This window comes from Lycium barbarum, chromosome 3 (assembly GCF_019175385.1).
Source record: "Lycium barbarum isolate Lr01 chromosome 3, ASM1917538v2, whole genome shotgun sequence".
Lineage (NCBI taxonomy): Eukaryota > Viridiplantae > Streptophyta > Magnoliopsida > Solanales > Solanaceae > Lycium > Lycium barbarum.
In genome coordinates this window covers 19,495,944-19,509,145 of record NC_083339.1, presented here as the reverse complement: position 1 = coordinate 19,509,145, position 13,202 = coordinate 19,495,944, and the positions used below count along the sequence as shown (strand labels likewise).

Sequence of the window (13,202 nt, the reverse complement as noted above, 5' to 3'; positions counted from 1 at the left end):
ATTATACGCATTAGCCTCAATAAGCCGTAAATTCTCAGGTTTGTTTCAATTGGGCTGATATAAATAATTGAATAATGTGACATATTTTATATGCTTAACTTAATTACCTAATAGACCCTTGAGAACACACGCGAAAAAAAAATCAAAATTTGAACGGATGCACAATTGGAATAAACTATAGTTCGAGTGTCCAAATAAATTTTGCTGCCAAATTTAAGAGATTGTTGATGTATTAGACCTTATTTTTATATTATTAGATCATGCAAAAGATAATTACATATAATTAATCATAACAAAATTATAATTAACATGAAAAATAATACAGTATAAGTTATCTAATACAATAATTATAATCCATTGCTCTCATTTTATGTAATGGTGTTTAACTGGACATGAAATTGGAGGATTAATACTGTACATCGATTGTGTGATAATTTAGTGTATAATTTTTATAGATAAGTTAAACTTATTTCTATTTAAGATTTTTTTTTAATACAAATTATTCCATTCATCACCCAAATCATTTATCTCCTAAATTTCCTGTTGAAAATACTGGGAATACCAAACTTACTAGAAAAATTATTACAAAGAGAGAGGAAAAAACAGCATGAGCAGCCCCACATGACATGCTTAGCTGTGAGATGCAAGAGGGAATGTCTCTGTCTTCGCATTTTACTTCCTTAAGTGGACCCCTTCAATCTATTTTCTTTTCCTTTTACTTACCAAAATCCATTCTCAAAGGCAACTTAACCTGTCAGCCCCACTTTCTAACTTTTCTTTATTCTTTGGGGTTGAAAAAACAGTGCAAAAAACAAAGTCATGAGTATGTTTTCATGCTTTTAGGCTGTAATCTTTGTGCCACTAATACCATATCTCAACGTTCATCCATTTTCCATCAAACTAAGTGTAGGAAAAGTTTGATTCTTGGTAAAGAAGTATACACAATTTTGACTAAACATACCAAAGTTGTGGCCTTTTTTCTCTGTTCTGTTTATAGAAGTTGTTTTCATTTGAGTTCTTGAAGTTGGGTTTTTGTTGATTGTTGAGAAATGGGTCCATCAGATAAGTTGTTTAACAGACAAAGAAGTCTTCATCAGATCCTTGGAGGAGGTTTTGGTGAGTCCATCTAACTCAAATTCATGATCATGTCAATTCTTGTTTGATGGAGTTAGGTTCATAATTTGGTTTGTCTGCAATCTGATTTACATATTTATCACAAATGCAATTCTTGATATGGTGTTGGATGTTGCATCCATTACTGCTACAGTTTTTCTAGATATTTACTTCTATCTATTTCGATTTTTGAGATTCAAACTATGTAAATTTTGATCAATAATTTATAATGTATTTAATCATATCATATTGATACGAGAAAAATTGCAACTTATAGTACTTTTCATAGAATTTCTGAATATCTAAATTTTAATTTTAAAATATTAAGTTAATCTAATCCAATTTAGCTTCAACGATTAGTCAAATTGACATTTGAAAAAGCGAAAGGTGCTACATACATTGGGACGGACGGAGGGACTACCTCTTTAGTTGTATTCAGTTTCTTAGTTGTAGTAAGAGTTCTATTTAAAGCCCCGATCAATGAAATTTAAGAGAGATTTTCATCCATATTTTCATCCTTGCTGACATATGGATTGATGAAATTTCTATTGATATTGGTCAACTAACTGTTTGTGAAAAAATTGTTCTTGTGATTAAAGGACTTTCTTGGTCATTTTTTTGTGATTGATCCAGTTGTAGTTTGTTTGAAACAGTTGCTGATGTTGTTCTATGGAGGCGAAAAGACGTGACAGTGGGAATTCTTGTAGTAACATTGTTTGCTTGGGTAGTGTTTGAGAGATCTGGTTATACACTTTTATCATTAGTCTCAAGTGTTTTCTTTCTGCTGTTCACCATTTTGTTTCTATGGGCTAAATCAGCTGCAATTCTTAACAGGTAAATAACAACAATCTTTTGCAAATGCTTTTGTGTTAAGGTTTTTTCAGTTAGCTGTCTGTGTTCTAATGATCTCACATCTCTCAAATACTATATACAGTTTTGATGAGGTGTGTTTACTTGGTTTTATGTAAGCTTAACATAGGTATAAGTAATTTAATCGAAAATATGTGGGTTCTTAAACTATGAATTTTGGGTTAGACTTTCACAAAGCTCTAAGTATGCCAATCCCTATGAAAGGGGGTTAAATTCTCGGGATATTGACAGGTTATTTGTCCAGAAACACAATTCCCAGGATATTCATTTGCTTCATATGGTGATCCACATCTGCTTCTTTGATACTTCGCCCCCTCCTCTTATCATTCCCTTTTAGTAATATTATTCAATTATCGTGTAGTCTCCTATGTTTTGATGTGTATTACTATCTTTTGCTGCATTTATTTTGTATCTTGCTATTTTGATGTCTTCTTTCTTATAATCCTGCGTCGGTTACTTTTCTTTTGAGCCTAGGGTCTTTCTGAAACAGCCTCCCTACCCCATAAAAGTAGAGGTAAGGTCGTACATCCTACCCTCCCCAGACCCCACTTGTGGGATTACACTAGGTATGTGGTTGTCTATTACTTGGATAAGGGAATGAAGCAAGTGATTGGCATGTAGTAAACCAAAATGATTTTACTTTGAAGTTAGAAAACCTTTCCTCTTCTTGCGCTCCCCTGGGAGGGGTGGAGGTTCTATTGGAGGCTGAGATATAAGCTTTTTCCAAAAGCTAATTGAAACAAAGCTTCTAGTAATGCTCCGTTGGCCATCCTTGTTGTTTCATTTCTTATTAAATGTTTGAATATCTATGACCAACTATTCTTGATAACTGAATCAGCATTGGCGCCTTTGGGGAAGGGGGAAAAACTAAAGTATTGCATATAGCCATATACCATGCTCTCTTCAAAGCGCAGAGATCACCCAAAATCCGTCAAAAAATATTGTCCTGTAATTACTTACAATGATTCAAAATGATAAAATCAAAACAAGTAAGAGGGTTTTTCTGTCCTCGGAGCTTTTCTGATTTCTATCTTTTAAGATCACTCAACTAATACATAGTGAAGAGTGTCCACACTCTGGACCTACTTTGCTTTTCTGCATTTTTCGCCTCTTCCAACAGCATAAATAGCTGTCTCATGGACATTGGCATCATTTCTTTTACTCTAAGAAGACATGGAAGCATACTCCAACTCTCAAAGACCAATGGGAGTGCAAGAGCAAATGATTTACAGTCCAAGTAATTCTGATATGTGTAGCACCTATTATAATTTAGACGTCCCCTTTTTAAAAATATCCCATGTTAAGCACTAAAACCCTTCCAAAGCATGCTACATTTGTGAGGACTCTAGTTTCTAATAGTTCTAAGGTAAATTGTGTGCAAAGAAATTTATAATTCCTCAGTGCAGTATAGTAAGCACAGCTTTCAGAGAAAAATCAGCTGATAGTTCGATATTATATAAACTATTATGGATGTTGGCAGTGTTGCTTGGACAAGGACTTCTATTACTGATCTTTGATGGAAAGTTGGAGAACAAGGAAGTAAACACACAAAAACAAAACACTAGGTGATTTCTTCCCATCTATCCAAGCCTTGGTGGACAGAGTTTCCAGTACATGTGCTGGTGAAAGGTAACAGGTACCTCTGGAAATAGTCGAGGTGTGCGCAAGCTGGCCCGTACACCAAGGTTAAAAAGGAAAAAAAAAAAAAAACATGGATGGGAATGGAAAAATGTCTCTCAAGTATCTGCTTGCAAATTTAATGAGATTAATCCTCAACCACGAACTAGGTAGCATAGAGAGGTTTCTAAGCATGGTCTTTTGTAGATTTCTTCATAGTTAAATATGTTATCTTAAGACCTTTTAGTGCCTTCCTTCCAGATTGGTAGTTCATGATATTATTATCAACTTATCTAATTATGAACCTTCTCGAATTATAGTCGTTGGTATTTAATAATTGAACCTTTGCCAAAAAATTGTAACAGACCAGCTCCACCTCTGCCACATCTGCATCTCTCTGAAGAAATGGTAAACAAAGCTTCTTGTTTAATCCGCAATCACATCAACATGTTATTGTCGGTTTCTGAGGATATTGCCCTTGGTAAGGACACAAATATGTTTGTTAAGGTCTCTACGGGGCTGATTCTGGTATCTGTCATTGGTGGCTTGACCGATTTCCTCACATTGGGCTACACTAGTAAGTTACATTATTCTTAAATCTGGAGACGAAGAGGTCTTGACAACAGAAATTGACTTTCAGGTTCTTATTTATGCAGGCCTTCTGATTGTTCTTACAGTTCCTGCGCTCTATGAGAAGTATGAAGACCAAGTTGATGCATGTGTGTTAATGGCATACAGGAAATTGTGGCAGCTGCATCATAAATTTGATGCAGTGTGTGTTAGCAAGGTTCAAAGATTAAGTTTGGAAAAGAAGAAATTAAGCTAAACCATTTTCATTGTTTTGTTAAGTTTTTTTCAACTTTCTTGGGGGTAAGGTTGTTTTGGGGTTTGGGGTCTCAATAGCCTTTGTCATACATCTTGGTTTCTTTCCCTTTTTCTCTTTCTCATCGGAAGCGAATGGAGATCGAGTGCTCCGAGGGGCACCAAGATGTGAGAGATTGTAATTTGCACATATATTGTGTACGTCCATTTTTATCTTAAATGGATACGGAAGACTAATTTGGGATTGAAGCATAGTAGATCGATTGATTATGTACATCCATTTCTTGCAAAGCAATCTATTGTAAGGTCTTAACCAAGTTGTAAGCTTGCAACATGATTTGCCTATAAGATATGTATAATTGAACTAATAAATTATTCAGCAATTATTGTTAGTTAAATAATTGCTGCTTGCATATGATACTATTATTGTATTATTGATAATGCCCGGATGCTTCAGAGGAAATGGTCAAATATGTAATTGCTGGCCTCAATTTAGAAGCTGCAGAACCTTGAATAACTTTTTAAGCAGAATGAGATCCATGCTACAGAAACTTTACTGTATGAACAAGAAGCAGGGTAAATATCAGGGAAATCAACGTTTTAGCTTTAACAAAACAACGTTGATAGTTCAGACAATGACACACACTTTAGGCAACACAAAATGAGCACTGTTCTTACAGAAGAAGATATAAGAGGAAAAATAAGAACATAACTAGTCCTGGTTGCTTCCGAAACTATCACGCTTTTCATGTTGCCAACCATAGCCCTGTCCATCATGTCCATCACCCAAGTAGTGTCTCCCCCCTCTCTGGTGTTGTGACATGTGATGAGGTAAAGGTGGGGGTGGTGGGAGGGACATAGGTTGCGGCGGCATCAATATACCCTTATTATTATCTCTGGTGTCCATTGAATTACTACTCAGTCCACCTTCCATTCCTCTGTTGGTTGAAGGCGGAGGTGGCAGGTTCGAGGGCATTACACCGTTGTTCCTTCCATAGTCTCCTTGGAAAAAGACCGCTCTTCCTTGAGGATCAGTACCGCTTACGAAACCATCCGGAGGAGGTTGAACTGCAGCGGGCCCCATATTCCATTGCCGAGGGTAATTTTCTGGGAAATTCATATTTCCTGCAGCACCAGGTGGAAAACCTAGCAAGGACCCTTGTTCTGATCCTCCCATCTCAGGAGTTGAAGCAGCACTATAAAATGGTTGGGCTCCATCAGGTGCAAACTGATTATAACCAAATTGAGGAGCCAAACCTGGATTCGAATTCATCGGCACAGCAAAGCCGTGAGGTTGTGGCATCTGCATAGGATATTCAGGAAAAGGGGAACCTCCCATAATCCCTTGTTTCTTGTCCGGAAAGTGAACCTGTGTGTCAAAACCTTGCTGAGGTAACCGGTTTTGCATGCCAGGCCTTTCAAAGCCTGGAGGGGGATTACTATCAGATTGCTCTAGTTGATGATTTTGGATTGACCCGGTGAATGGTGGCGGCTTTGGTTGCATAACAGGCCTAGGAGGCTGTTGATCTCTAGTTTGAGAATGATGAGCTTTGTCTTCACGATCATGTACCTGAGAACCTGAACTAGGGGAAAATAAAGGCCTAGGTGGTGCTTGCACCGTAGACTCAGATGCTGCAGGTTTTCTAGCACAAGCAGATTCCGAAGCATTTCCATCTTTTTCTGCAGTTTGATGAAGGAGATCACTGTGGTTCTCATGAATATGAGATTCAAATTCAGACTTCTTCAGAAAGGACTTGAGACAATGCGGAGCTGCACAGATGTAGATCCCTTCCATCAATTTAATTGTCTGAATCTTCTGAATTCGTTCATCACAGCTGAATAAATAAAACAAGTAGTTCAGATTCCACACTCATTAAATCAGCGAGACAAGTATGGAACCGGTAATGCAGGCCAAACAAATCAACCTAGTTTCCTCACAAACAATTAAGTAGCAATAACAGTTGAATAAGGATGTGTGACAAGTCTCAAGGTGATGCATTGTGACAATCTCAAATACTCTTTATAAGAATACAAAATTTTCTCAATAATCTACTTCGGTGAGAAAAGGGAGGCCCAGTCAGAGTTAAAATCAACCATCTGCCATGGGCTGATGAAGCTCTTGACGGGAGCAATATCTCTCTAACTCGGAAGAATTTGTAATAACCGTATTTCAACCTAAGTTGCTCGGACTTGGGTGCGGATCTAAAGGTCGGATTCTTCATCACACAAATTTTACGATTCGGGGGAATGGATCCGTCTCTGATTGCGGATACGGGTGTTGGGATACGACGACTAAATGTATATTTACGACATACGAAATATAAATCTCGATTAACTAAAGCTATTGAACTAAAACTAATATAATTTATTTATTTTTTTTATACAACACCTAATATTTTTTCACAAGATATCTCGTGTAATAGCAAAACATTCTCATACTTAGGATAACTATATATATGACATAAACCCAAAAATCAAACCAAATACCCAATCAATCTATACGTCTCGGTCATAGACGTAGTCAAAGCACCCAAGGTAAGTTGACCAAATCCGTTGTGGATCCTCACACCCACGCTCATGTCATGTCGACATTGGGTGCAGCAAGGATTTTGAAGAGTCCAAGCAACATAGATTTCAACAACTAGCCTAAGTTGACATTGGGTTAAACAAAAAACCAAGATGTCAATGCCCCAGTCTACTTGACAAAAAAAGGAAAATCCATGTAGGCATGATACTGAAACATGACTTGACAAAATCTGAACGTCAAATTCAGTTTTATGTACAACATCCAAGAGCTGAAACATACACATTATAGTACCACATGCTGCTACAAGCAGCAGTATCCACTATAAATCACTATATTGTTTGCAATCCTCTTTAGACTTGCCAGCTTTAAACGTGAGATGTCCAAAATAATATGAGATATATAGTTTAAAATTTATATCCTAAAGAATAACAAATTTTACTCTTACAAGTGGAGAAACAGGATATACGAGCTTACAGGTAGCAGAGAGAATCACTCCTGGAACAATCTAAACAGAAGGCATGATCACATGGGCTCTGCAAAAAAAGAAAAAAAAAAAGAAAAAAAAATAGTGGAAGATCATTTTGACTAAACATATAGTTGTGAGAAGGAAATGTAATGCATAACATTGATAGTGCTTTGTAACAGTTCATAACATTGATAATGTCACCCAAAACGTGTCATACAACAGCTTTTAAAAAGCATAACCCAGTTAGTGTATGACATACAGCCGTTTCGTAGTAATAAGAAAGACATCTGCTAGACTTGCCACATTACACACATAAGAAAAGCATTAACCAATTAGTGTATAAAAGGGGACAAGTTATTCAATAAATGCATAATCTTTAAAACAAAAGCAAGTTCTGCAACATATGACATACATAAAACAAAAAAATCTGTTATTCTTGAAGGGGGATTAATTTAAATAGAGTTGAAAGTTCAATATTCATCTTTGGGTGCCACTTGAGTTCTGTGGAGTGTGGATAATGTAAAAAATATTATGTAAAGCATGAGTGATTTAAAAGGGAAATATTTTGTCAACCAAGTGATGGCATGAGGGAGATATCAAGTAATGGGACCTTAACCATTTCCATCAAAACTACAGCATGGTTAGGTCTGGTAATGCTACCTTCATTGCACTTATTCCAACAAAGAAAGGTGCAATTGAACTCAGAGACTTCAGACCTATTACTTTGATTGGTAGTGCATATAAGATAGCTGCAAAACTCCTCGCAGAGAGACTGAAAAAGGTGATTGGCAAAATAGTCTCAGGTCATCAAAGTGCTTTCATTCAAGGCAGACTGCAGACATACCACTTATGCAGCACATAATGCAAATGAAGTGTTTGACTGGAAACAAAATACAAACTCCTAGAATTCTATGCAAGCTTGATGTTGGAAAAGGCCTTTGATCAAATCAATTGTTCCTATTTATTGACTGTACTAAGTAAAAAGGGCTTTGGAGAAAGATGGGTTAGATGGATTAAATTTTGCATCACCACAGTGAAATACTCGGTAATTGTGAACAGGAAACCTGTGGGATTCTTCTCACCACAAAAGGGCATAAGGCAGGGTTCTCACCTTTTCTCTTCATTGTGGCTAAGGACTCAGCAGATCACTGAATAAAGCCAGAGAACTTCAGGGTTAAACTCTGGTGAAACTGTGGAGATGTCTCACCTACTCTATGCTGATGATGCTCTCTTTTGTAGTGCTAAGAGATCACATATTTTATATCTCAACACCCTATCTATATTTGAAGCTCTCTGATTTACAGATTAATATGCTCAAAAGCACAATATATCCTATCAATGATTTCCAAATATGGTGGAACGGGAAGGAATTCTTTATTGCAGCACTGGCCATTTACTAACAACTTGCCTGGGGATGCCATTAGGGGCCAGATTCAAATGTACAGAGACATGGAGTGGAGTCATTAAGAAGTTTGAGAAAAACTGACTACTCGGCAACTGCAATAGTTATGAATGGGAGGAAGACACACTCTGATCAACAGTGTATAAGAAAGTATTCCTACTTATATGATGGTCACTATTTCCAATATCAAAAATGGTGGTGCAACAATTAGACTAAATCATTAGATCATTCTTGTGGGAAGGCAAGAGTTTGGGGCACAAATTCCACTTAATAAAATGGGAAACTGTGAAAATGCCAAAACAACTAGGAGGCTTGGGAATCAAAGATCTGACAACTGACAACAAATGCATGTTAATGAAGGGGCTACGGAAATATGGACAAGGTGACGATTCTCTTTGGAAGCAAGTAGTAAAAGCAAAACATGGGTCACAAGATAAGTGGTGTACTAAATTATCTAGGGCTCCTCATGCTATTGGATTATGGAAGTAGGTCAGGAATTTATGGGATGACTTCTCTCAAAATATCACATACCAGGTGGGTTCAGGAAATCAAATTAAATTGTCAAAAGATTCATGGCTCCATAGTCCATGGATCACCTCTGATGCTGGATTTCCCAAATTTATTTCAAATTGCCTGAAACGTTGATTCCTTCAATGCACAGGCCAGACAAAATCTTGGAAGAGGTCTACGGCTTAGAAGGAACTTTCAGGACTGGAAACTACTGGAACTGCTGATTTTGTTACAAAGACTGCAGTTCTTCACTTTCCTCGACTGCACAGATGATAGTATAAGTTGGGGCAACACAACACAACAACAACATACCCAGTGAAATCCCACCAAGTGGGTTCTGGGGAGGGTAGAGTGTACACAAACCTTACCCCAATCCTAGTTTGGGAGGTAGAGAGGCTGTTTCCGGTAGACCCTCGGCACAAGGACAACCCGTTCAAAGCAGTCTAAAAGACATGGCCAAATACTGTAAAAGCATGATAAAGCTATCTGAAAAAAGAATCCGTAACTACCACAAAATAATACGATAATCGAAGTAAAAGAAACGATAGATAGGAACAGAAATCGAAGGGCAAGAAGGGGATACACACAGTGAAGGAGGCTATAAATCTTCACTAAGTTTGGGAATGCTGAGCAATGGCCCTGGAAGCTCATCTTGGATAATAAAAAACTACTCCCAAGACTCAAATGGTTTCCCTTGGACAGCAATCTCTGAAGCCTGCCACAGGATAACTTAAGCAGGAGGAACATTCAGACAGTGAATAGATGACAAACGTGCCATCAATGTCTGGAAACCAACAAATACCTCTTCCTACATGCCAAATAGTTGCAAACATTTGGAATACGTTCCTCTCTATTTTTGGACTTTCTTCGGTTATGCCAAACAACATTAAGGATGCCTATGAGAGCTGGAGCCTTTGGAAAGTTGATAAAACCATCAGGAAGATCTGGAGGATGATATCAACCAGTATATTTTGGTGTATATGGTCAGAAAGGAATAGACGATGTTTTGATGGTGTATCAACTCCTACGCACTCTGTAAAGTCTAGGTGTATTTTTAACTTATTCAGTTGGCATAATCTTACACCTCTAAGCTCTCAAGAGTGCCTCTTAGTTTTTGTCAGCTCCCTATCCTTTTAGTCTAGATCTCTTTGTATGGAGCTGTTTTAATTTCCTTATATTATGTACTTCTGGCTTCTGCATCCACTGGATGCCATTAATCAATTCCTCTTACTACATAATAAAAAGTTGTACTAAGTAGCAGCAGCCAGCACGTAGCCTAGTCTTGATCTCTCATTTGTGGTGGAAACAACCAGTAGGGGCAGCCCGGTGCACTAAGCTCCCGCTATGCGCGGGGTCCGGGGAAGGGCCGAACCACAAGGGTTGGAATGTCATTGGTTGAACCAGTATTAAGCAGTAATAGTTGGAATGTCATTGGTTGAACAATATGTTGTGCCATGGAGACAGAGGACTCAAGACAACTATAACAACAAAAGAGTAGGCAAAAAATAACAGCTGAACATTCTATACTCACCAGACGTCCATAAATAGCAATTGGAAAGTCACAGCGGACACAAAAATGTACTCGTTCACCAAGCTGGCGCCGGGACCTACGGCCAACAGTCTTGAGCAAAGATGCAGCATTTACTGAACCAAGGCTCTTGGCTACAGGAAGATCAGCTAAAACAAGGTGATCAGGACAAGCAACTGTAACAGTGTCAGGAGGCAAAGACTTAGCGCCTCCGCCATTCTCACTGGCTGGCTTGCTAAGCCGGATCTGAAGCATCTTTTCTAAGTAATTCTGTTCTCCACCCTCCTCGTGAGACCCACAAACCCGTATGAATTATTCAACTAAGATAACAAATCAATGGTATCTCTGCACGGAAGTAATAAAAATTAGCATATTACCACAACTTTTAGGTAAATATCACCATGAATGAAATCATATCCCTTCAAGGACATGAGATAAAATTGGAAAAATACATAGAAGATAAGCATGTATTTTCCACAGAGGCGGATGTAGCTTTCTAATACCGAGTTCATCTTAACCCAATACTTTTGACGCAGCGCATAAATTTATGTGTAAAAACCAACTAAATTACAACAAAATAGTAGATATGAATCCATAACTTTAAACTTATAACGGGTTCAATCCTAAGAACCTTAAAAATTGAACCCATAAAGCTTAAATCCTAGATTTGCCTCTGATTCTCCATAATGATACCATGAAAAACTCAAGAAATGGCCCAACCATATAAATAAATATACAAATAATAAGAAACAACATCTCTCCATCAAAAGGATTTACAAGCTTTTTAACTAGTACCCATGTCATTGAAACCTCAGCTACCAATTTTGCCTTCTTTTACCATTTTTCTTTTGAGGGGGTAACGATTATAGAAAAGCCAAGTATAAGGAGGTAATTAGGACCAGTTATTGTTTGAGAGGGTAACAATTATAGAAAAGTCAAAGTACAGCGGTAATAACCAAGTACTCCCTCTGTCCCAAAAAGATTGTCCTCCTTTCCTTTTTAGTCTGTCCCAAAAAGATTGTCCCCTTTCTATATTTAGAAACAATTTAACTTTATGAGATGATTTACAGCCACACAAATATCAAGGGCTTGTTTTGGACCACACATTTCAAAAGTCTTCATTTATTTTTTAAACTTTGTGCCAAGTCAAAAGAGGACAATCTTTTTGGGATGGAGGGAGTATAATTTAGGGGGATCTGAATAAAACGCGCCAAGTTTAGAGGTCTTTAGGTACTCTGCCTATAAATAAACATATAAATATAGTAAGTTTAAAGAAACAACTCTCAACGGAAAGGATTGACAAGCTTTATAACTAGTACCCATGTCATTGTAACCTTAAGCTCGATAATTGAAGAATTTTTTAAACCTTTTTTAGAAGCTGATGCATTACTATTTGTGTTGCTGTCAACCCCACATCATTAAAACAGCATAAACCCTAACATTAACAAATTTCGGCTGAAATCCCTGCTTTTTTTTAGCAAGTATACTATGGAAACATATCAAATTGGATGAATCTATAGAAATAGTGAAATACATAACTTCGAAGACAAAAAAAAACTGCAGAAAGATGAACTATTATGCTACCAAATTCAAGTGATATTTAAATCCCAACTATCAGAATGACAAACAAAATTCTGAAAAAAAGATAATAAGTATAAACGTATTACCTTTGTAGCGTTGTGTATAACAGAGTTTCTCTGTGTGTGTGTTAAATGTTTGACATTTTTTGGTCGCTTTGTTAAAGTTGAGAATTTTGCAGTGAAAGAAAATCAAGAAACCCCTTTTAGTTATTTGCAGGCATGGGCTTTTATGTTTGACCTGTCTTGAAAACAAATTGGGCGATTTGCAGGGTTGTCCTTCGCTGGGGGTGGTCTTTAATTTTTGTCCCAAAAATGGTGGTCTTTTTTTGCCCAGAATTTACCCATATAAGGCGGAATTTGCAAATTTCTACCTTAATTCTAAATTCTGCCCATGCAAATTTGAATTCTGCCCCTGCAAATTCTGCCTTAAGGCCCAAATTCTGTCTGCATGGACAGATTTGCAAAATTTTGCCTTGCGATTTTTTTTTTTACTGAGCTGGGGTTTGAAGTCACAATCTCGGGATATTAGGCAAAAGGTAAAACTTAAAGACCACCTCAAATGAAGGACAATCCACGCAAAAAAAAAAAAAAAAAAAATTTGGCCCAATTTAAGGATTCGTGTTAAAAAAAGGATTATTTGCATGTATGGCCTTAGTGAAGCTACTCTTTCAATTTTGTCCCACTAAATTCAATAGATTAAATTTGCTTTCTAAAAATAGTTAAATGGATTTCTTGTTTCTTTTACTTTGGTTATCTTTATTCAATAC

At 37.1% G+C, this 13,202-nt stretch overlaps 2 protein-coding genes and 1 long non-coding RNA gene across 3 annotated transcripts; 1 reads left to right on the top strand and 2 right to left on the bottom strand.

Annotated features, from left to right (window-relative positions):
• The first annotated feature begins 739 nt into the window (after positions 1 to 739).
• Positions 740 to 4,823, top strand: LOC132630659 (reticulon-like protein B12). The gene is made up of 4 exons (XM_060346216.1): positions 740 to 1,116; positions 1,767 to 1,947; positions 3,966 to 4,177; positions 4,257 to 4,823. Exons 1-4 carry the CDS (start codon positions 1,050 to 1,052, stop codon positions 4,424 to 4,426), a joined length of 630 nt encoding a protein of 209 aa, XP_060202199.1. The 5' UTR covers positions 740 to 1,049; the 3' UTR covers positions 4,427 to 4,823.
• A 182-nt stretch (positions 4,824 to 5,005) lies between these two features.
• LOC132630658 (E3 ubiquitin-protein ligase HAKAI homolog) lies at positions 5,006 to 12,678 on the bottom strand. Its single transcript, XM_060346215.1, has 4 exons — positions 12,523 to 12,678; positions 10,859 to 11,200; positions 7,424 to 7,482; positions 5,006 to 6,257 (listed from the first exon to the last, which is right to left on the bottom strand). The coding sequence occupies exons 2-4, from the start codon at positions 11,108 to 11,110 to the stop codon at positions 5,135 to 5,137; spliced, it is 1,434 nt and encodes a 477-aa protein (XP_060202198.1). The 5' UTR covers positions 11,111 to 11,200; positions 12,523 to 12,678; the 3' UTR covers positions 5,006 to 5,134.
• Positions 7,931 to 10,852, bottom strand: LOC132630660 (uncharacterized). The gene is made up of 2 exons (XR_009578650.1): positions 9,696 to 10,852; positions 7,931 to 9,588 (listed from the first exon to the last, which is right to left on the bottom strand). It is a non-coding gene; the product is annotated as an uncharacterized LOC132630660 (long non-coding RNA).
• Positions 12,679 to 13,202: the final 524 nt, after the last annotated feature.

Bases quoted from the DNA above. Each gene is read 5' to 3' on its own strand.
- LOC132630659 (XM_060346216.1), top strand. From the start codon at position 1,050: ATGGGTCCATCAGATAAGTTGTTTAACAGACAAAGAAGTCTTCATCAG. The intron at 1,117-1,766 runs GTGAGTCCATCT...TGTTTGAAACAG, and splicing joins GATCCTTGGAGGAGGTTTTG to TTGCTGATGTTGTTCTATGG. The intron at 1,948-3,965 runs GTAAATAACAAC...AAATTGTAACAG, and splicing joins TCAGCTGCAATTCTTAACAG to ACCAGCTCCACCTCTGCCAC.
- LOC132630658 (XM_060346215.1), bottom strand. From the start codon at position 11,110: ATGCTTCAGATCCGGCTTAGCAAGCCAGCCAGTGAGAATGGCGGAGGC. The intron at 7,483-10,858 runs GTGAGTATAGAA...CTTTTTTTGCAG, and splicing joins TTGCTATTTATGGACGTCTG to AGCCCATGTGATCATGCCTT. The intron at 6,258-7,423 runs GTAAGCTCGTAT...TTATTTATTCAG, and splicing joins AGTGATTCTCTCTGCTACCT to CTGTGATGAACGAATTCAGA.